The following is a 23,503-nucleotide window of genomic DNA, read 5'->3' as shown; positions in this document are numbered from 1 at the left end:
GGGGATAGGTGGATGGGATGGGGAAAGGAAGACGCACCTTCCACGCATTGCTCAAAGGCACCATGTGGTCGATATCGACATCGCTGGCTGCAGTCCATGTAGCGCCGTCGTAGGGGCTGAACCACGATCCAGAAGTCGCGGCGCATGCACTGCTAGTAATGACATTTGTGCCGTCGCGCTTGAGGACTTCCTCGCGTGTGTTGCAGGCTCCAGACTGAGTAATCCAGTGAGGGAAAAGATCACGAGAGTAACCAGTTTGCGGGCCTTGGGCGGCGACGGTGAGACCAGCGAGCTGTGTGGTAGCAGCCGACTTGCTGGGAATGTTGGGGGGAGCGCGAGCGTCGAGGATGGCTGGTGTTGGGGCAGCGGAGACGAGGGCGGCTGAGGCCACGGCGACGAAGATGGAGGCCTTCATGGTGATGGGATGGAAGAGTGGCGATTTTGCTTTTGTGAGGGAGTAGGCTATGCTGCGAAGTAGAGCTGCTTGATGATCTCTGACTTATCCTTCGTTACAACACAGGTTCTCAGGCGGTTATATACTCTACCTCTCCCTCGCCGTAGTCGGCGCGTTATACTTCGGACATCGTCTCTTCCAATGATAAGCACCACGCGCCTCCCAAACCCCTTTGCCCTTGCTTTTGCACCGCTCACCCCGTCTTCGCATCACACAGCATACTATACCAATGCGCTACTCTTCTCACGACCCCGAAAGAGGCAGGTGGAGGTAACGGCCAAGTCACCGACACAACGCCCATCATACCCCCCATTGGGGATGTGTACCTGATCAGCCGTGCTTACGAGCCCGCTACACACAACGAGTGGTTTGCCTTCCTACTAAGGAGCGCGGCGCCGACCTACCTGCATAGTAGCGTAGACCTGACTGGAAGGAGGTAAGATGACTTGTGTAGCAAGCAAAGTCGCGGATGATCGCAGGTGCTCTTATCGCGGGGTGTGATAGGTGGCGGGGCGCATTGGCATGGGCGATGATCGTCATCTTGATTGGGGGCTCGATATGAAACCTCCGACAACGTACCGGCGCTTCCTGCGGTTCGGCGCGTTATCCCTTTTGGGGTTGTGAGAGAGAGCGAATGGGTGATAAGGAATAGTAAACGTGAGGATGGAGGTGCAGAAGAGTTGAGATGGTTTGGTGAAAGGATTACTGAGTTTCGGTGTTCTGCGCCCCCTGTCTAAGCGGCCGGAACCCCTCGGATACACGTGATCCCGAATGAGTACCCAGGTATCCAGAGAGCCCTATCCTCAAGCCCGATCGCTATGAATTTACCTTATACTCAAATAAATACGTTCCAGACCCCACAGTCTCAACCTTCCCCTCCAAGAGCACCTCAGCCGTCGCACAAGGCGGAACCACTACCTCAAGCCTCACAATACCAGCCTCCAAACGCCAGGCACTCTTCGCCAACCCCAACGGCGTCTCCAGCGTCGCCTCAGCATGCTCTAACCCACCTCCAACTAGCGGCTCAACCCCAATCTTCCTATACCCAGGCTCAACAGCCTTCAACCCCGCCACACTCTCCTGCAACCACGACGCCACAGTGCCAAACGCATAGTGATTATGCGACATCTTCGCGTTGCCTTTGCCGTCGTAGCCTTCCCATGTCTCCCAGAGCGTTGTTGCGTCTTTTGTGATGGGGTAGAGCCATGAGGGCACTGTGTCTTGGAGCAGGACGCGGTATGCGATATCTGCTCTGCCGTATTGGGCGAGTACGGGGAGTAGCAACCCTGTGCTCATGAAGCCGGTTCTTAAGTGGTAGCCGGCTTGTACTATTAGTTCTACAAGGCGTTCGAGAGCCGCGGGCTTTTGCTCTGGTAAGATGAGGTCGAAGGCTAGGGCGCGGAGGTAGTCGTCTTGGTAGTCGGATGCGATGCGCGCACCGTTTTGTCGGACGAAAGCAGCGCGCCATGCTTCACATGTCTTTTCCGAGATGTTGAGATAACGTTCGGCGTCGTCCTGTTTGCCAAGGATTTTGCCGATGTTGGAGAGCAGACGAGATGAGTGGGCGAGGTAAGCGGTCGAAATAGCGGCGCTGGGAAACAAGACGTCTTTGATGATTGTGGGAACTCCGCTTCCGACTCGGAGCCATTCGCCATAGCTGAAGCCAGTGTCCAAGATGTACTGCTCGAGGTCACCGCATCCAGCACCGAGTTTGGCCCAGAACCATCTTCTCCAGCTCATTTTGTCTCGTGCTCGATGTGCCAAGCTATTCACCCAGCTCTTCATGCTGTCGTACTGGCGCGAGAGGACTACGTTGTCGTTGTAGTGTTGGTATAGAGCCCAAGGCACCATTGTAGAAGCATCGCCCCATCCAGTTGATCCTGACATCAGCTTCGTGGTGAGTGAAAGCTGGCTGCTGAACTGTGAACCAGCGCTGGGGATGTATGATGGGATGCTGCCGTCGGCAAGTTGTTCCGCACCCAGACAACGCAGATACCGACGCAGGAAAGTCTGACAGTCGAACAGCATAGTCGCAGTAGGCGTGAACACCTGAATATCTCCAGTCCAACCCATTCGCTCTCGAGTCGGACAGTCAGTCGGTGTGTCTGTGAAGTTGCCACGGGTAGTCCAAACAATGTTCTGGTAGAGCTTGTTTAGGCGGGCGTCTGAGCAGGTGAAGGATCCTGTAACTGGGATGTTGGAAGCGATGACGATTCCTTGGACGTCAGAGGGGCTAAGGTCGTAGTCCAAGCCTCGGACTTCAGCGTAGCGGAATCCATGTATGGCGAACCATGGCTGGAATGTGGCTTCGTTGTCTCCAAGGGTTACAACGTCTTGTTGTACAATATGCGGCACTATGGGAAGCTTCAGGTAGTTGATATCAAGCTCTCCGTTGCTTGACAGGACTTCGCTATAGGTCATGGTGATTTTGGACCCCGCCCGGCCGCGCAGCTTGATTGCCATGATTCCGGCAAAGTTTTGTCCAAAGTCGACAACTTGTGCGTCTGACGGAGCACGAAGTACGGTCTTGGGTGGCAAGCGCGTGACTTCTTCGACGCGTTCGACTTCTTCTGCGATGAGCTTCTTCGTCAAAACCGAGACCTTTTCGGCACGATCCGAAGACTCAGTATGGCGTTTCTCCAGCCACTCGTCAGCGATCCGGAAGTCGGTATGTTCACCCCACACGGGGTCTGATCGAACGATGGAGCCCTTTGGACACCGCCATGTCTCGTCGGTACAGAATGTAACAGTTTCTCCGTCATCTGTATCCACCTCAAGCTGTACAAGCGCAGAAAGCCGGTCTCCGTAACGACAGCGCCCTTCGGTGACGCCGATCTGACCTCTGAATCGCCCATCCGCAACAACGACGCTGATCACATTCTCGCCAGCCTCCAGATACTTCGCAATATCGTAAGTCTGGTACTCGGTGAACTGATCAAAAGGCGTCCAGCGTGGTACCAACGCCGTGCCGGTGACGTTGTTTCCATTGACGAAAAGCTTGTACCATCCGCAAGCCGTGGCGTAAGCTCGTCCTCGGGCTGGCTCTCGTGCGAGCTGCAAGATGCTAGAGAGGTATATGACTCTGCCATCTTTTACTGAATTCCCGGTTGATGTCCTTACAGGAGCGCTGATCCAAGACGCTTTCCAGTCGGATGGCTCCAGAAGCCCTGTTTCAAACCATGCTTGCTCGGCCGTGTCCCAGGTCTCGTCGCTAGGCTCGTCGGATTGATCCCATACGCGGAGGCGCCAATGATACCGAGTGCGACTTTTCACACTGTCGCCCGCGTAGATGGCGGTGAATAATGGAATCTTGCTTGTGGCTGTCTTCCCGCTGTCCCAAACGATGTTCTCGGACTCGAAGGCTAGAGATGTAGAGACTTGAAGTTCATAGGACGACTGCGTGACATCATGAATGCCTTCCTTAGCTGCTAGCTGCCAACTAAATTCCACGGGAAAGACATCGATCCCAAGCGGACTAAATAGCCTGTTGGTGCGCAAATGGTACGGTCGTGCAGACATGAAGGGAGGTATGGTAAGGGAAGGTTAGATGTGCGAATTGATGCGATAGGTGGCCATTGATCTTATTTTTGTAGTAAAGCTCCTATATCTGTACCGGGTTACCCTACACTTCGACATTGGACGTTGCTGCCACGGCCTGGGCACGGTGTTCTTTTACGCTGCAACGTTTTTTCGACTGCGCCACGGAGCGAGCGCCTTCCGGAGCCCGGCCTCTTGAGCAGTCGCGAAGTTGGGAAATGAGTTTCAGCGGGGCTCGGCAGATTTTCCAGCGAGAGTGGGCACGGCTGTTCTTCGACGCCGGGTGCAGCTGCCCTCCGTACCCGAAACGCCGAGAAGAGCCAGACGCTAGCCTGTCTCAGCCGACACGTGAGGCCAAGCGTCGGTCTTGGCTGGAAGAAGAAAGCCGTTAGCCTCAAGAGGAAGTGCCAAGCCCAGAATGGTGAAGTGCTGTCTGAATGGCGTAAAACCTGGAATACACGAGTTTGGATTCTCAAGCTGATGCTGCGAAGTGAAAGCTGTTCGATACAATGAAAGTTGCGTAAAGAGTGTCGACGAGCATGAGACATCTCGGCGGCTCGGGAATAAGCCTGGCGAGACCGGGGCTTGGTATGCCAATCTTTAGTGCTGTGTTGGACACCTTCCTGTCAGAACTGCCGTTTCGAGTATGTTCGCAGCGACGTCGGGCCTTGGAGACTTGGCTCATGAGTCGATCCCGAAGTGGAGGTTACGTGAGAACCACATTACTATCACAAAGGCCGTAAAACGCTCAGATGTACCCCGGTGTCTATATCGGTCATTGTCATGTTAATCGAGACTTATGCGTACAAATTCATGCTATTTGGGTACGATGGCAGAGGCGGGGGGTCAGAGCCCAAGTTGGTAGGCAGGATATAGCCAGAGTCTTCTCTCCTCCTCTTGGATGGCTCGTACTCGTAGGCGGAATGGTCGATGGGTGCCTGTGTGGTCGGTTCTGGGTTTAAGGGTAGAATGTGCAAGCCAGTTACTAAGGGTATCAAGCAGCGAAATCGAAATCCTTGAACGCTTCTTTGAACTTCTCAACATCCTGCTCTTCCTGGGCCTGTGTTTGCCCGCAGTTCTTCCAGTCAACGCGGTTGTCGAGCCTCAACAGTTTTGCCAATACCTCGCGTCCGAACTGGTTGTGGAAACGGATCTTCTCATCGAATCGCATGACGTAGCTTGTCTGCTTTTCAGGGTCATCTTTTGGGTTCCATACCAGGACTCTGAAGAAGTCGCTCGTTTCTTCGAATCCGTCTCCAACATCTTCCTTCTCAAACTTCGGCCAGTGTAGATTCTCTGCTAGGGCCTTGAAAGCAGCTTCAACAAGCCCTTTGCTGATGAGGTCCGCGCTCACTGGGAGATATTGCCAATGGGTATGTGGTAAGCTCGATTTACTGGCTTCCCATGTGACGGAGCCGTATTCGGTATCCGCGACAGACTTGAGCATGCTGTTCATGGCGCGTCGGTAGCGTTGCATCTCTGCGTATGTTGCGTGTCGTTCCTCCTCTTCCATGGAGCCAAGCGTTGGCTGATGTGTGAAGGGGATGATGAGCATGTGGCTGGGGAAGCCGAGTTTTGGGTATGTATGCGAGGTTGGGAGGGGACCCTTGGCCGTAGTCAGGTAAGAGTTCTCGCCGATTGAAGTCACTAGATGTGTTGCGATGTTCTCGTTTGCCAAACAAAAGAAACACTCTGAGGCTGTGATGGGCCCTCGGGATTCACCCTTGCGCCTCTTGTTACCTCTCCGGCCGCGGTTCCCATCATCGTAGACAAGATGCTGTTCGCGATGCTCCGGTGCGACTCGCTTCTTCTCAGAGAGTGTCACAGGGCAAGCAGTAGAGCCAGCTGGCGGCGAGACTGGATGGCTGGCCGATGGCTCGAGAGAGAAGGCGTATATCCATTTCTGCTTGTTTGGGTTGCCAAACGAAGCCAGACTGATGAATCGGGTCACAGGGTAGAGGTTGTCGGTTTCGTCGCTAGGCGCATGGAAGAATGGTTCTCGCTCGTAGAAGTTGCCGCCCGATGTGGAGAAGTGGTATTTGGGCTTGAGTATTACGTCCAGGTCGGCGATACACTGTTGCGCTGTCGGTTTTACTTCAGGATTGAACTCGACTTTGGAACGCTTCTGAATGCCCTCTGGCCACTCGTTGGTGATGAGGATATCTGCTGTGGTTGCACCTCGTAATACCTTCGCATCCGTCTCGCTGTAGAAGGGCGGGTACTTGTCTTTAGATTGGCCGGCGACAATGTTGGGGTCAAGCTGTCCACCTAGGGAAACGATGCGAATGCCTTCCGATGTCTTCATAGTCGTCCGCTTGCCGAGGAAGAAGAGGTTGTGGCATAGCTCGTCACTTGATGATTCCAATTTCTGGACGACTGCTGGTGGGAGGGGATTGTTGCCAAGAGCAAAGTACGTCGGCAATGGTATGTCGATGTTGCCATCAATGAGCGCCTGCACATCGGCTGCGTCTGTGCCCTCAGCTTCGACTGACCCTGCGAAGAGATCGCCTGCGACAATGGCGAAAGCGAAGTTGTTCTTCGCGTGTAGAGCGCCCAGCTTCTGGAAGACAGTCTTGAATTGGCCGTTCACAGCGCCAACGACAACGCTGCACATGTTAGAACAGCCAAATATCATGATAGCGCATTTCACTTACATTTTGGAGGCCATTGCTGATGACGCAGCTAGGAAAGCAGCTGGTCGTCGAGGTGGTAGTAAAAGTGGCGACGATGAAAGGCGCACCTTGGCTACCTGACAAACTTGATATAGTCGCGTTATTTCCTGCAGCTGCTGTAGCCTGTTGCGATTGTTTTGATACGTTGATGTTGGCGACGCGTGGTGTTGAGTATGGGTGATTGGCGCGTCGGAGGCCTCGGTGGTGCCAGGGTCCAGCTTTTTTGTTAGCGCCAGGAAATTCTAGTGGAGCATCATCGAGTGAAGAAGGTGCAACCACGCCAGCCCTCACACCACTCCACCACACCATGGCCGCCATGTCGAGAGGCCAAACCGCGAAGCCGGCTGCAAAGCCCAAATCTAAGGTCGCCAAATCAGCGCGCCCCCAGAAGCGAGTCAAGGGCGGAACCGAATCGACGCGCAACCATGTCTTCAAAGGCTTCACCCAGCGCATTGCCCAGCTCAAGATCGAACCCATCCGCCGCGGTCGCAGCACCTTCCTCGACGATGCCGAACTCGAGTCCACCTTCTCCTACTTCCGCGACTCGTTCAATGAGTGGCGGGAGCTCAACATGTCCGAGGGCTTCACCACCTTCGCCCGCAAGGTCGCGCCACTATGCGACAGCCTCCCCCAGGTCCTCCACCACAGCGACCGCATATTCGAGCTGCTCGTAGAATACATCGAAAAGGGCGAGAAGTTCAGCCAGGAACCGCTGCTCAGTCTCACGGCGCATCTGGCACACGACATGGGCGAGAGGTTCGAGAAGTACTTTGAAAAGGCAGTCAAGACGGTGTCGCATCTGGCAGCTACACATGCTGATGTAGAGGTGATAGAGTGGGCTTTTGGCTGTCTTGCATGGCTGTTCAAGTACCTCTCGCGCCTCTTAGTCCCCAACCTGCGCCCGGTCTTCGATCTCATGTCGCCTCTGCTGGGCAAAGAGCGCCAGAAAGCCTTCGTCTCCCGTTTCGCTGCCGAATCGCTCAGCTTCCTCGTCCGCAAAGCCGGTGCCGGCTACCACCGCGACAAGATGCCTCTCAGGACGATCATCAAGCACATATCGGACCAGCTGAAGGACCAGCAAGAGTCGGGCAAGGACTACGCGTTCCAGCAGGGTCTCATGTACCTGTTGACCGACTCGCTCAAGGGCGTACAGCGCGGATTCCACTCCAGCGCGACGGCCATACTACAGGAGCTCCTAGCAGAGACATACAACGAAGAGCACGTCCAACTCCGGATCCCACCTCTGGAGCCCGTGGTGACTGGCGTCATCACCGCTGCTATCCATCATACCGACGCAGAAAACTTCGCGCCCCTCCTCGAAGTGATCCTCGCACAGATCGACAAGACATCTTCCGACACGCGTTACATGGGCCTTTCGTCTCGTCTGCTGCTAGTCGCTTGTGGTGTGCGACAAGGTGATCGTGTCGATGATTGGCAACCCGTGCTGAGCTTGGTCAGTCATTTGCTGGACTCAACCAAGGAATCATCCACTCTCGATTCCGTTGATGCGTGGGAGCTCTTGTCGGTCGTCTCTGTTGTGTTCCAATACTGTCCTCTTGGCGCAGCGACACCATACGGAAAGTTGCTCGAAGGGCTTACCCGCGGCCCCTGGGAATCATACTTCTTACCCTTCTGCAATCTCTTTGCTGACCTAGGGGTGGAGAGATTCAGGACGTTGCTACTTCCTTATTTCAAGAGGTTCATCGCGCAGAAGGCACACGAGCACGGATCACAATTTTGCGCTATTCTCCCTCGACTTTACTACAAGCGCGACAACAACGACAACAGCGCGCTGGCGAAAGTCGATCTACAGGCTTCTGATCAATGGCAAGTGATCGTACATGAACCGTTCGACAAGCTTCTTGAGTCTGTACGCGGCGATGTCGATTCAGATTACGAAACATTTTACTGCAATGCTTTGCTATTCGCTGTAGATACGCTGCGTCTAGGAAACGATAAGACCCACGGAATAATGACCGACCTTGCAGAGCTACTCAAGAACGCCTTAGACACCGACAGCGCAAAGCCCCGACAAACTGTAGACATATTTGCCACCGGCAACGGGTTTCAGGCCCTCATCAGTAAAGGCGACAGTGATGACTTGACGACAAGTTTATGGCCTGCGTTGTGTCAAGCATCTCCTGTATATGGCCATTCTCTAGCTTTCTGGCGCGCGTTCCTGCGCTTATTGGAGCGGGAAAACACCAAAGTCGACATTACCGGCTCTCACATGGAACCCCTGAAGCGAACACTAATGCACTGCTTGGGGTCTCCATCACATGACCTAAGATTCACAGCTATACAAGTCTTGAAGATCATTGCAGGGCAGAGCCAGGAACATCAGGACATACTGCATACCGCGATGCTGATCGAGCAGACACCACTGAATCTAGAGACTCAGAGATCCATTGCGATGCGCATAGGGCAAATCGCGAAACTGTACCCAGGTGTATGTTCTAATGAATGGATAGGGGAGGCCATACCCGCTTTCTGTCTAGGATTGCTACACGTCAAACTAGCTTCGGTCTGGAACGACAGTTGCGCAGCTTTGAAGGCCATTTGCCAGACAAAAGAGGGCGAGGGTTTCGTCACCCAACATGTTTTTGAATGGCTGAGTGCTTCCGATGCCAGCGAAAGTTTCACGAACGCATCTCAACCGGAATCCACACAGCGACCCTACGCCACAGACTTCGAGTGCACCAACCTCATGGAGCTGCAAGAGCGTGTGGCCAATGTACAGTCACAGGCTGACAGTACTGAGGAACAGCTGGAGACTTTATTCAAGGACAACCATGCCGAAGTACCTTTCCACAATCCTTTCAGCAGGACACAAGCTCTCCGAGTATTGGATTCCCTGCCACACATCGCGGAGAAGCGTTCTCGCCTTCTTGTCCCCGTGCTGCTAAACTGGGCACTGACCCAGGCCACACCGGAGCCTGAAGATGCGCCCAATCCCGAACAAGATACGGATGCCATTCTGCAGGATCGCTGGTCAAGGAAAGACCAGAAAGCAATGCTCTCAATCTTCGCCAAGTTCAATAACCCCAAGGTCCTGTACCGTACGGACGAGGTTCGCGAAGCTCTGCTTGCTTTACTAGGAAACGGAGACATCGAGATCCAGAAAGCCGCTCTGAAGGCACTTCTCACGTGGAAAGATCCAGTCATTGTCAAACACCAAGAACAACTGCTCAACTTGCTTGATGATGAGCGATTCCGTGACGAGCTACCCATCTTCCTCAGCGAAGGAAAGCTGCAGGATACCGACGTCGATCAAGTGCTTCCGATTGTTCTGCGACTCTTATACGGAAAAGTCATAGCTGGCAAGCGAGGTCTGGAGTCGAAGAGGAAGGCCGTTTTTGTCGGCCTGAAGACCAGATTCGGAGATGACGCTATACGCCAATTCTTGCAGATCGCGTTCGGGCCTTTAGGTCGCATCTCAATTCTCAAAGACTCCGCGGTCGATGAAGAGCTGCTGCAGAAAGAGCTTGTAGACCCGCGAAAGCAGGTGGGAATGTTGAACCTACTTGATGACTTGTTGAGTACGTTTGCAACTACATTCGCGCCCTTTGCCGGAATCGTCGTGGATCCCATTCTATACTCAGCCATCAAGGCATCGCGAGAACTGTCAAGACCAAGCGAAAGCGAAGATGACGAAGGTCGAGCGACAAAGACCTCCTTAATGAAGACTATCCGGCAGCGGGCGCTGCAGATTCTGGGTAGGCTGTTTGAAAACTGTCCGGACTTTGACTGGAAACCGTACGCAGGTGTTCTAGTCAAGGAGATGGTCGAGCCCAGGCTCGAGCAGCTGCCCATTGAGACAGCCCAGTCCGTCTCAGGTCTACTCCGATTGTTCGCGGCATGGTCTAAATCAAGCCGGACAGCTCCGTTCTTGGTAGAACTCAACCCTGCCATTCTGCACAAGATCATCGACTGCCTGGAGGTACCATCGGCTAAGGACGAGGTCAAGTGCTTTGTCTTGAACGACATCGTTCGAAGCATCGTTTCTCTTGTCACCGAAGAAGATGAGACACCGACGACAGAGTCGAAACTCCTCAGGAATCGTATCCATACCGATATCATCCAGCCATACTCAACTGCGATACTCCACCGAGTTGGTCAACTACTTCGCCAAAGCCCCGGTAAAGAAGTGCTCGAAGCCGGTGTACAAACGGTGGCAGACCTAGCGCCTCATGTAGTTGGTGCCACGGAATCCCGAAGCATGATCGAAATCGCAACTTTCTTGCTTCGCCAGCCTTCAAAGCGCGTCAACCCACGTACTAAGCTTGGCTTACTCAAGATCCTTCATGAATTTATCCAGCGATGTGATAGCCAGAGTTTGGTTGAGCTCTTTGACACAACCTACGATGCCATCTCTCCTATGTTCAGTTTCGTTCAGGATCGAACAGCCCGAAGCTTGCTTTGCGATGTTCTCCAGGATCTCTCCGACACCAACGGCGATCTCACAGTAATCGCAAAGCTGTGCCATGATCTGAATTCATTCGCTACTGGACGGCTCGATGAACCAGACTTTGAACGCCGCTCGCAAGCTTTCAATGCCATAAACGAAGAAAGCTATCGATCATACACGCTCACACAGTGGAAGCCTCTAGTTTACAACATGCTGTATCTCATCAAGGATAACGACGAGCTCAGCATTCGAGTCAATGCATCACTATCTCTACGTCGTTTCAGCGAGGTCGCGTCGAGCGAACAGTTCAAGGAATTTGTGTCATCTGCAGTCCTACCTGGGATTCAGAATGGTATGCGGGAGAACTCGGAGCTTGTGCGGGTCGAATACCTTGCCGTCCTGGAACATCTGGTTAAGACACATTCAGACTGGACTCCCGTAGCCGATCTGCATGTCCTCCTCTCAGAAGATGACGAGGCATCGTTCTTTGGCAACATTTTGCACATCCAGGGTCATCGACGACTGCGAGCCTTGCGCCGTCTGGCCACCCACGCGTTCCACCTGCGAGGTACCAACATCTATCACATCCTGATACCACTCCTCGAGCACTTCGTCTTCAACAAGGGTGACGACGAGGCTGCAGACAGCCTTCTGGGAGAGACGATCAAGACACTCACATCTTTGACCGAGAGCCTTGAGTGGCCGCAGTTCCGTTCCCTACTCAAACGCTACATCGGCTACCTGACAAGCAAGGAAGACCTGCAAAAGCCTATCATCCGATTGATCGCAGGTCTCATGGACGGTTTGAACCAAGCAGGACGTGCCAAAGGTTACATTGCTAAGCTCTCCTCTCAAGGCGCATCCGAGACCGAGGAAGCTGGGGACGCTATGGAAATTGACCAGCCCTTATCGACTTTGGCCAAGACGCTCCCACAACAGGACAAACTTAGCACCGACCTAATCAGCAACTTCCTGCCCGACTTGACCAACTTCCTACACAAGAAGGACGAGGCTACCGTCAGTTTACGAGTGCCGATTGCAACCGCGATTGCCAAGATTCTTTTGATTCTGCCGCCGCTCGAGATCGAGACACGCTTACCGGGCGTTCTTCTGGATATCTGCTACATCTTGAAGAGCCGCGCGCAAGAAGCACGCGACATGTCGAGAAACACCCTCAGTGATATCGCTACGATACTGGGTCCTGGCTACGTGGGCTTCATCCTGAAGGCTTTGCGGACTGCGCTTCAACGCGGTTACCAGCTCCACGTTCTGTCGTTCACTTTGCATACCATTCTGGTCAAGCTCGCCGACCAAACGAACCCAGGTGATCTTGATTACTGTTTGGTGGAGCTAGTCGATGTTGTAAGTATCCTAAAGGAATGTATCCACTTTGAGAACAAACTAACGTAGTATCTAGATCATGGACGACACTTTCGGCGCTGCAGGCCAGGAGAAGGATGCTGAAGAATATATATCTAAGATGAAGGAGGTGAAGAGCAGCAAATCTTTCGACTCCATGGACATCGTAGCACGGTGTGCCACCCCTGCGCATATCATCAAGCTCGTGCTTCCAATCAGGTCTCTTCTGATCGAGAAGCTCAATGCAAGGATGGTTCAAAAGATCGACGAGCTTTTGCGACGCATCGGACTCGGTGTTCTTCAGAACCCCACGGTGAACAACAGGGATATCTTGGTATTCTGCTATGAGCTCATCCAGGAGGCTTACGCTGCAACCACGACCACCGAGAAGAAGGCCAAGATCGACCCCAAGAACAAGCGTTATCTGATCAACAACCGTGGAGCGGCCAAGTCTGGCGCGAGACTTAGCACCAACTCTTATTTATTCAAGATGATCCGCTTCGGCATGGATATTCTTCGGACTGTGCTCCGCAAACACGAAGACCTCCAAACTCCCCAGAACTTGGCTGGCTTCCTTCCGATCATTGGCGATGCTATGGTGCAAGGACAAGAAGAAGTTCAGGTCTCGGCTGTGCGCCTTCTCTCCACCATCATCAAGGTACCAATGACAGAGCTGGACACCAACTGTCCCGTGTACATCGACGAAGCGATGCGCGCCATCAAGGGCGCACTGTCGTCCAACACGGAGCTTGCGCAAGCCTCATTGAAGCTAGTCTCAGCGGTGCTACGCGAGCGACCAAACGTGCCGATCAAGGAAAGAGATGTCGGTCATCTCCTCAAGCGCATGATTCCTGATCTGGACGAGCCAGATCGATCAGGTGTCACTTTTGGTTTCCTCAAGGCTGTCATGAACCGTCACATTGATGTTCCTGAGATGTACGAAGCCATGGACAGGGTGGCGGAAATGATGATCACCAACCAGACAAAATCCGCGCGCGACATCGCCCGTTCGCACTACTTCCAATTCTTGACCTCGTACACACAGAGCGAGAAGCGCTTCAAGAAGCAGATTGAGTTCCTCCTCAAGAACCTTCGGTACGAGCACATAGAAGGCAGGCAGTCAGTCATGGAGGCGCTCGACCTCATCATTGGAAAGGCGTTACCTCGCTTCCCCGAGAAGGCTCAGTACGAGTACCACGGTATCATGTTCCTCCCGTTGATCAACACTGTTGCGAATGACGACTCAAGCAAGTGCCGAGAAATGGCCAGCTTGCTCATCAAGAGACTGTTCCAACATGCCAGCGACAAGCGATTACAAAGTTTTGCGGCTGACCTCAAGAGCTGGTTGGAGCAGGACGATAATGTTGGCCTGAAGCGTCTTGGTATCCAGTGTTTCGGGTTCTACTTCGAAGCATTGGAGGAAGAGGAAGAACCAAAGGAGGTGGCATACGTTCTTGACCGGCTGGACGCAACGATCGATGAGTGCCTGACACGACGCGACGAAGACGACTGGGAGTTGTTGTACTACTCTCTCACCTTGCTCTCCAAGATCTGCAAGAAGTACACCGACACTATGTTTGCATCGAACAAGGATAGCCTATGGACCGCAGTGCAAGCTAGCGCAACCTACCCACACTTATGGGTTAAGCTCAAGGCTGCGGAGCTGTTGGGTACATACTTTGCCCATCTTGGTGTATCGAACAAGGACACTGGACTTGGCGCTCTGCCTCTGGAGGGGTCAGGGGGTCTGCAACTAGCAGAGCAGAGCATGACGCAGCTCTGCAACGCCTTCCTGAGGAACCTGCTCAACCCCGAGGTCTCAGAACAACTCTGTATGCAAAGCGTAAAGAACATTGCTTTCCTCGCGCGCTGCCTCGCCGTCAACAACGCAAAGTGGCACTGGCAGAAAACCGACGACGAGGAAGAGGCAGGAGAAGTCGCCGCCCCCACAAACGGCGCCGCATCAGCTGTAGACGACGAAGACGACTTCAGTGGCTTTTCACCTCCACCCGAAACGAAGAAGACGGAGAGAGCGGAAGAAACCCCACCAACAGCCATCCACCGCCTCATGATCCGCCTCTCAGGCATCGTCCGCAAAGACAAATCCACCATGAACGCCAAAACAACCATAATGTCCCTCTTCGACACCATCGCCGCGAAATTCCCTCTAGAACCGCTTTCATCATCCCTCCCCCACCTCCTAACCACACTCTCCACCCTAACCTCCACCGACGCCACGTTCCCCAAAGCCAGCGCCGCCCTCGCTCCCACCTCCAACAACAACCCGCCTATAGACCCGTACAAAGCGCTGTCGGATAAGGCGCGCGAGGTCATGAATACGTTGCAGAAGCGGCTTGGTACGCAGGAGTATCTTAATGTTATGGCTGAGGTGCAGCGTGGTGTTAGGGAGAGAAGGGAGGAGAGGAGGCGCAAGAGGAAGGTGGATGCTGTATTGGATCCGGAGAAGGTGATGAAGGAGAAGAGGAGGAGGCATGATGTTAAGAGGGTTAATAAGAAGGCGAGGAGTGCGGGGGAGAAGGGGAGGAGGCAGGGGTGGTAGTGTGATGGCATGTGTGCATTTTCATGGCGTTTTTGGGATGGGAAATGGGGCAAAGAAAAGTTCAGCATTGCATGAGACATGGACAGCATAGTTGATGGTGATGTTAGATTGTGAATGACATGTGATACCCTTCATTACAACACCCCTTCTCTTGTGTATTTTTCTGGATCTGCTGCGATAGCGACAGCCTAGTGAAGCGCCTGCCGTTGGCCTTACAGCTCAGCAGTATGCAGCCTGTGTCTTGCATCCTGTCTTCAACCGTCCTGCTAGGCGTCTGCAGTACTTGATGCGTCACGTTCAGCGCTGTTATCCCCATCGAAGGCAACATTCTCCAATGAACATGTGTTCTGCGTCGAATTTCGTACTGGCGTCTCGAACGATACTAAGGAGAGCATCAGCCGTCGGTCGCAGCTTGCGGTCGCGTTGTAACATTTGTCGTATCCATTCGCTCGGTAAGTTGTCCGACGGTGGGCCGGGAAGTGCTTCCATGCGTGCGATCCAAGCCTCAAAATCGATGTCTGGTGAACTGTAGCCCGTTTCCTCGACCGCGCATGCTTCCAGATCATTCATACTTCCTCCTCTCAGCACTGTCCACATCTCCAGATACACGCAACCTAGCGACCAGATGTCTAAAGACGAGTCTCGTTTCTCCCACGCTATTACTTCTGGTGCTGCATAGGCTCGTGTGAGCGAATCAGGCCGTCCCTCAGTCTCGTTGCCATCGCTGTCGGACCTGTCGGACCAGTCGGAACAGGATTCAAAATGGGTGATGAATACATCATGACCCCGCACCATTATATTATCAGGCTTTATGTCGTTGTGCCAAATTCTGCTTTTGTGGAGGAAGCTATAAGTTGCATGTGATCAGTAGTGCTTTCCAACATAACGAATACGGTTGAACAATACGCTTACCTTAGCGCAGAGATCAGACAGCCAAAATGTGGGCGTAAGCGCCACCGTTCTTCATCAGTTTCTGAATTATCGAGACGTTTCGAAAGGAACTGATCTGCTACAGGAGACATAATCATGGCCAGTGACTCGGGACTGGTGTAACCTGTTCAAGAACAATCAGTCTACTTGACGAATGATAATGGTGGACAAATATCCTTACTTGCTACAAGATTGACAATGTGGTGGTGACCTTCCCATATACGTTTCATGATGCGGAGTTCCATTTCGAAATATCGTATAGCATTATGGTTATTCCTGGGTATGTGCAGAGGTCTTCCAATGGTTTTTAAGGTATACTCTTTATGATCGATCGTGCTAGAGACACGATCAATTGTCCCAGAGAAAGTACGTCCCAGGCTACCGATGAATCTCAATGGTATATCGCTCTCGTTGCTGAAGTGGCCATGGGACGCTTCTCCCCGTTCGATGGACAACGCATTTAGAGCTTGAGTGTTGAAGACAACTTCTTGGACCTCGAGAAATAGCGTCTGAGCAATCTCCCCTGTGAGCAGCTTCGTTAAGCTACGTATATGGAATGGAAACCAGATATCGGTGATTTCTTCCTCGATGAACTTCTCGATAGCATCTAATTGGCCGATCAATCGAAGAACAATGTATATCCTGGGTATGCGACCCCATGCATCCTTCGAACACCACCGTAAAAGGTCCTCGATTTTCTGTATATCCTCTTCCGTGAAGCGCACACCCTTGGTCTGAGGCAATGTGTCTGGAAAACATTGGTCCAGGAGGCTCTCCGGCGAAGCATCAGGCTCTCTGTCGTTCTTCCGAGCCTTAGAGAGTTGGGTGGTGATAGCGCCCCAATTGACATCTTCAGAATCTGGAACATGATTATCAGGTACATCTGACGGCATTTCCCCATCCTTGACGGGGGCAGGCGCGGGTTCAGCATCAGAATCAGATGCTTTACTCGTTGACTGCGAAACGCTGACTTCGTCGCCAGACTCATACTTCGCTGATGCTGAGAGGCTTCCGTCATGACTGAGTAAGGCCTCCAAGGACTGTGCGTTCTGTGCCAACTTCAAGTCTGCGTCGTTCTCAGACAATCGCGGTAGCGCGAACAAGGCGATTCGTTCCAGATGGCGAGCGACGTGATTGCAAAGATCTTTAGATTCCCTGAAGCACAAATTGCATCCTCCAGTAGAGTTGTGGACGGCACGACGAAACATGGGTGCTAGGTCTGTCGTTTGCTCCCGAGAAAGCTTGGTACTATGACTCTGCGAGATATGGTCCAGGAAAAGCTCTTGCGTATTGTATGTGCTATGCCCTTCTACGTTGCAGTGCCATGAAAAGCGGTGCTCCTGAGTCTCGTGCAAGTACCATGCGTTTTGGTTTTCGAAGAAATGGTCCTGCAACCCGCAACCGGAAAACGTACAGACGTAAGGTCGAAGATCGCGTAGGACGTGTTTCTTCCATGATTTCTCCGTTTGTATGAACTGCATGATTCTGCAGTAGGGGCAGAGGAAGAAGGTATGTGGAACTCCGTCTGCATTCTTCGGTCTTGGAGGTATAGAGACGTCTATGCTGTTTATCGCGTAGCTAGACGCTTTGGAGTGGTGTGAAGATGTGATTGAAGGGGGGTATTCAAAGCTCTGTATCTCGGGACCATCCGGAGAATGTTCATACGTCGTAGCTTTTGAAGGACGTGAGATCTCAGATGCTTGTTCTGTGTGGGCCATTGTATAGTCCACCCCTGCCGCTTCTTGATGTGTGTCTACAGTGAGCCTGGATGAGAGGCCATATCTTGTCGACTTTGGTTGCAGCTTCTGGTTGTGTCTTTCTTGGTAAGCCAAGATCTGCCGTCGAAGAGACACGAGCTGCCCAAGCCGAGCGGCTATAGCAGTATCAAGCTCGGGGTGTAAATCCCGTACAAATTGTATATCCGATTGCTGATATGGCGCAAATTGTGACGTTAGCCGATCTCTGATTCGTTCTACTGCAGCCGGGCGTCGTGTAGGCAGTTTGTATAGGGACTTGACGATGAGCTGTATTAATTGCAGTGTCTTTGGTAGCTCCAGGTCGTTACTTTTAGCGGAGGTGAGCACATCCAAAACTCGAGACTGCCGTTCAGCTTGTTCCTCATCCTGTTCTTCGCTGGTATCAGAATCTGTGTCAGGAATCCTGTCAAAATCCTCTGTGGAGTCAATAAACCCAACACCCAGATGTGCGTCTATCAGATCCTCAAAGGGCTTCGCTTCATTCTTGACGATCTGCGTTGCTAATAGGGTCAACGTCTAGCAGAGACAAAGGTGACGGATTCAGAATATACGTACCCCTTAAGAGCTATTGTATCATTTGGTAAGCTTGTGTGTTAACAATGAGAATCGACACTGATGACGACCAAAGTTGATACAGGCAGTACAGAGCCCGTCGGACCGGAAGAAATTCGTGGCAATTCATATTGAGAGCGCCAAATAAGGTTTGAAGGGGAAAATGGGATGATACCTACATATTTGTTTAGGTTGTTGAGAAAGTCCATTACCTGTTCACGGTAAGCCTTGCCCTAGATCTTTGTCGAGGAAAACTATGGATAATAGGCATACCTTTTCTTTGTAAAAAGGCGACTTGCGCAAACGATAATCGAGAGATATCTCACAAGATTCTCCAGAGTAGATGGCGCCCACATTGTTTGACCAAAGGATGAATTTGTCCAGCTCCGATTCGATAATGCTGGGCGGCATCTGATCACCGATGTCACGATTTGGTGAGCGGACAGCGGATAACAGGGCCTGAAAAGAGCCGTAACACGAAGTGTAGAGAGTTGCGAGTCCAGAATCCATCTTGAAAAAGCGCAAAAACGATTGAACCGATTGATGAATCTAATCAGTTGAGGTGTTAGAAGCAGGAAGGCTGTGAGCTGAAGGCGGGGGCGAGAGAGGATTGGACTGCTTTAGTCTGCGTTAGGCCTAGGGCGATTACATTTAAATTAGCCTTGTGTAACACCCTTTTGAATGGCCAGCAGTCGCCCTTTATTGGAGGGCGGGTCCCGAGAGAATGTAGACCATGGCTACCAGCCCTTTTGGTCATTTCGAGGGCGAGCCTATGTGTCCGAACGTAGCTGCGAGGTATCTGCAACCATTGGTCATAGCGCTATATTAGACACTATTGATTGAAATATACCATCATTCTACAACTGTACAATGAGAAAGTTGGAAGTCTATTGACGACGTGGATAGGTGCCCGTAAGGAACGTACTTGTCAAACGGAACTCCTGATTGATTAATTGCACTGATATCCGCTAACCCTTCCCCTTGCTGAAGCTATCGCATCGTAATCCTCTTTCAAGGGGATGATAACTCGTTCAATGAACTTGGCCCGAAATTGATCGTCATCCAAGCTATGGTCATACGGATACCCAAACTCACAATGAACACATGATGCTGTCGCATGCGCATAATTACCGGGTTCATCATCTCTGATCTGCTTCAACAGTCTCACTGCGACAAGCATCTCGGTATTTGGTGTCTCATTACCCTGAGGGTCAAGCTCAGAAGACTTCGCCAAAGCCGGCAGTCGACCGTAGACCAGTTCCATGAGCGAAACACCAAGCGCATACACCAGCGGGTTTTTGCCTCTGATCCTTGCCTCTGATACTACAGGAGGCTCTACGCTCGCCACATTGGCGGTAATGAACGTTCGCGATACGTAGGCTGGCTCAAATAACGGTATTTCTGGCGCAGAGCCGTTTGTGGGGAAAAACAAATGACCAAGGCCGTAGTTGGAACTGATCCACGGCGTGCCGTGAAGTTGTAACACTGCCACTGCCAGTCTCAGCGCGACCGCTATCCTAGTAATAGTCAATGTGATGACTCCTGGCGACCATCAACTTCACGTACCTTTCCCCGCAGGTAACACCACTCTGTAGCCGTTTGTTCATTATTTCCCGTAGAGACATAATCTTGCGGATACTAGGCGATTGATGACGGTGTATCGATTCATGTATGTGGAATCTCCATGGGTCATCGTTCAAGTAGCCAATGCAAGGCCCTCTGTTTGACGGGCTCTTGAGCGTTTGACATATGTCCAGTATCTCTGGCGCAAGATAATTCTTCCGGGAGTTTGGTTTCGAAGATGGTGTGGGCGACGTGTTGGGAGCAGACGACGTGGACGCTGTAAAGCGTACTGATGGTGCACCCGATCTTACAGCCCGTACTTGTGGTCTAGTCTAAGCATAAGCGATCTGTTACCTCCTGGACACGGGTATGATTGTGTACTTACGAATCGACACGCTCAGGTTCTATTTCGATGCCACGCCACTTCCATGGGGGCACGAGGGTTGACCCAGGGTTCTTCTCAACGGAAAGAATGCATTTGACCCTAAATTCGGTTTGAGAAGACTCGCTCTCGATGCGCAGCTGTAAGCTTGCTTGATGAAAGTGTTCGCAGGAGCATGGACATGTCAGCCGGGATTCAAGGCTCTTAAAGACACGCTTCGCGTGGTCACGAACAACCAACCAGTAATTGGAGTCGATTTGAGCCCGCCGTTCTCTTCGCGGAGCCTCTAGCTTAGTCGCGTTCTCAATAAAGCTACCAATTCTTTCTATTTCCTGGCTGATATCTTCAATAATGGCCTGGCAGCGCACGAGTCGGTATATCTCCTTCACACCTTTTCGACTGAAGAATTCCGTACGTTTCGTTTCGTCTTCAACGAGTTGGCTTCCTGATTTTTTGATCCAAGATGGCTGTTTCTTAGCGGCGTAAGAAGCAATGATCGATCAGCTTACCAGATATTCGTCGCTTAGCTTTAATCTCCTTTTCAGTTTTTCCACCTTTGACTGTACTATCTGCGTCGCCGCCAAATAGCTGTTATACCGCAGCCCCAACCTCTTCTTGAGTTCGATACGTAGATGTGGATCCTTCCACCTTGGCGAGTTCGGATGCTCAATTAGCTCTTCCTTTTCCCCGGGTGAGATCGCAAGTGGTGAGATCAACTGCTCGCAAGAAGCACGATACATCGTGTAAGCAATGTCGAACCTGATGCTCAGCTCCTCATACTGTAGCTTGTAGTTGATTATGGTCTTGACAAGTGAAGCCTAGGGTGTTGCTGTCAGTGGGTCTATCCTTGAAGATGGGCTGGAGCATTTACACTCGCGGAGTAACTTTTCAAAGCTTTGTCGATGAGCGGAAGCACCGCAAGTACGACGCCGGCCACCTCGAGTCCGGACATTGGACAGAATACAGTATCATGAGTGTGAAGATGCGGACATCAGGCCGTGTTCGCGGGGTAATCAGGCTGGGTGGCGGCTTATGAAGCTGGGCGACATACAGCCAATCCAGCCCGTTCTCAGCCACCTGCAGCCTCAGACTCGCGATTCGTCATCACCACGAACACCACAAATATAGGGACACCAGAACACAGCACGACAAGTAAGTGCTATCTTGTCAAGCAACCGTCAATATCCTCCCTCTAGAATCCAACGCCCAATTAGTCTCAAACCCCTCCTCATCCACCACCCTCTCCATAGCCCAGAACCTCTCTTCCATAACATGCACCCTCCTCCTACCCAGCTCCTCCAACAAATCCAAAAGACGCTTATCCACCCTCCCCAGCCAGATCCGCACAGCCTCTCCTTCGACCCTCGCACGACGCGTCACCCACCAAAGCGTGCCATCGCGACACATGCTAAACCACCAGCCTAGCAAAAACACGGCTTTGGGGTCTTTGTGTTCCAGCAGGGCTAGGAAATCGGGCGTGAGAAACGCGGTAAAGTATAGGAAATCCAATACGTTGGTATGCGATAGGCGTAGATGCTGGATGCGCGAGAGGATGAGGACGGGGAAGTGATAGACGTTATTCTCCTTATTAGACTCTTCCGTGATACCGAACATCAGTCTAACCTTTTCAGGCACGAGACTAGTGTCGTTGCTGATCATCCACTCAGGCGGCGTAGGACATGGGCCTGTCTTCTTCTTCAGGACGCGGTTGAACACGCTATCCTCTCTTGTTGGATCTGCGATACGCCAGAGATGGCGTTTTCCCTCTCCGATCTTCATCCACGCCAGGTCACCCGGCTCGGAGGATTTGAGAGGCCAGACGGCGTAAGGGTCATCGGATTCGAGGTACCAGAAAGATGCTGCGCCGAGGTGGACGCCGGTGGCCCAGATGGCATCGCGTTGCGACGGAGGGATGGGGCCGGAGAGAAGACGCTGGTACTGCGTTGTGGCGTGGGACCAGTGGCACAGGGATGCGTTTTGGAGAGAGATAGATTGGGTGGGAGAGTGGGCAAGAGCAGAGTCGTGCATCAGGGTTAGGCCAAGGATCATGTGCATTAGGAATGGGTGCTACACTACAAGTCAGTTCTGAACAGCTACAGGAAGAATGAGTTGGACGTTACGTTGAATGTGAGGCGGCATACTATGTCTCTGCATGCTGGGGCCATTCTCTCGCCTATGCGAATTCCGTCAGTCAGCCCGCATACTCAAAACGGTTCAATGTTATACCATACCTCCGACAGTCAGAGACGTCCTACTCTGAAATCTCGCAAGGATCTCAAGATGACTTTCCGAAAATTCCCAAGATGACTGTCCAGTAATCATGTTTGGATCCAGCGCCGACGCCCCAGATCGAAGAGAGTCTCCAATCATAGAAGTCACAACGCCGTTGGACGATATCGGGCTCCACAGCGTGCGAGTCGCTCCGTTATTCCCATGGTGCGGCGTAATCGTGGATAGCTCCCCAAAATCAACTGTCCCCACGCCCTCCACATGCACGTCCAACTGTCCCTCCTGACCCTCAAAGTCGCACGCCACGCCATAAGTCACGCATTTCGCGCACCGCGGCCTCGTCTCATCGCACTACCACCCACACCATCAGCCTAACCGGCCCCAAAGAAAAGAGCAACAAAGAAAAGAGAAAGCTAACCTTAACCCGTCTCAACTTGCAATTCTGACACCCACTTCTCGATTTCGCATTCCAGCGGCGTTTCCTGGCACCCTTTTCCGCTGACAAAACGCTACGCTTGGGAACGAGAGCAGGCATAGCGTTGATTCGATTCGAGTTCCGTTCTTGTTGAAGTGCGTATAAGGTGTGCGGCAAGCCTGCAAACAGGGAGGGCATTGGAGGTGCTTAGATGCGAGTCTAACCCGCGCGCGTATACAGAGTCCATGCCGCCGTTATATACCTAGGTATGCGTGTAAGACTTTACGAGACGGAACAGACGCGGAGTTTAGCTGCTTCATCGCCGGTGTCAGCATGGCGTAAGCGATGAGGTCGTGCTGCATACAGCGGCCGCGGGAAGGGCCCACTGGATTCCGCGCTAAGGGGCGGGTCTAACCCGCGTTCGTATACAGCAGTCGCGAGGCGGTCTGATTGGTTGATTGGGTAGTAACGACGGAGGTGTGGTGCGAGGACAATAAAAGCGCTAGGACACAGCGAAGGTGGTCAGGTAAGATACGTAAAGTCCGAGTGGAGGTAGATGTTAGTTCCGTGGGAAGATCTGATGGATGATGCGGTAAGAAGGTTACAGGCAAAGTGATCTTGAACAGATATAAGTACGGCAACTTTAACTGCACGGAAAGAACAACACACAAACCTCACTCCAAAC

The 23,503-nt window shown here is 52.3% G+C and overlaps 3 protein-coding genes across 3 annotated transcripts; 1 reads left to right on the top strand and 2 right to left on the bottom strand.

Moving 5' to 3' along the window:
- Nucleotides 1-1,270: 1,270 nt before the first annotated feature.
- On the bottom strand, nt 1,271-3,543 carry J4E83_005135 (uncharacterized protein; the record flags this gene model as incomplete). The annotated part of the gene is given in 2 exon segments (XM_049332056.1): nt 1,271-3,518; nt 3,536-3,543. The coding sequence occupies 2 exon segments, from the start codon at nt 3,541-3,543 to the stop codon at nt 1,271-1,273; spliced, it is 2,256 nt and encodes a 751-aa protein (XP_049189151.1).
- A 1,442-nt stretch (nt 3,544-4,985) lies between these two features.
- Nucleotides 4,986-6,659, bottom strand: J4E83_005134 (uncharacterized protein; the record flags this gene model as incomplete). The annotated part of the gene is made up of 2 exons (XM_049332055.1): nt 4,986-6,597; nt 6,646-6,659. 2 exons carry the CDS (start codon nt 6,657-6,659, stop codon nt 4,986-4,988), a joined length of 1,626 nt encoding a protein of 541 aa, XP_049189150.1.
- A 5,207-nt stretch (nt 6,660-11,866) lies between these two features.
- Nucleotides 11,867-14,990, top strand: J4E83_005133 (uncharacterized protein; the record flags this gene model as incomplete). The annotated part of the gene is given in 3 exon segments (XM_049332054.1): nt 11,867-11,873; nt 11,889-12,088; nt 12,561-14,990. 3 exon segments carry the CDS (start codon nt 11,867-11,869, stop codon nt 14,988-14,990), a joined length of 2,637 nt encoding a protein of 878 aa, XP_049189149.1.
- Between the last annotated feature and the right edge of the window lie 8,513 nt (nt 14,991-23,503).

Source organism: Alternaria metachromatica (genome assembly GCF_023757995.1).
Source record: "Alternaria metachromatica strain BMP 0045 chromosome Unknown scaffold_9, whole genome shotgun sequence".
NCBI lineage: Eukaryota > Fungi > Ascomycota > Dothideomycetes > Pleosporales > Pleosporaceae > Alternaria > Alternaria metachromatica.
This window is presented reverse-complemented; position numbering and strand designations above follow the sequence as displayed.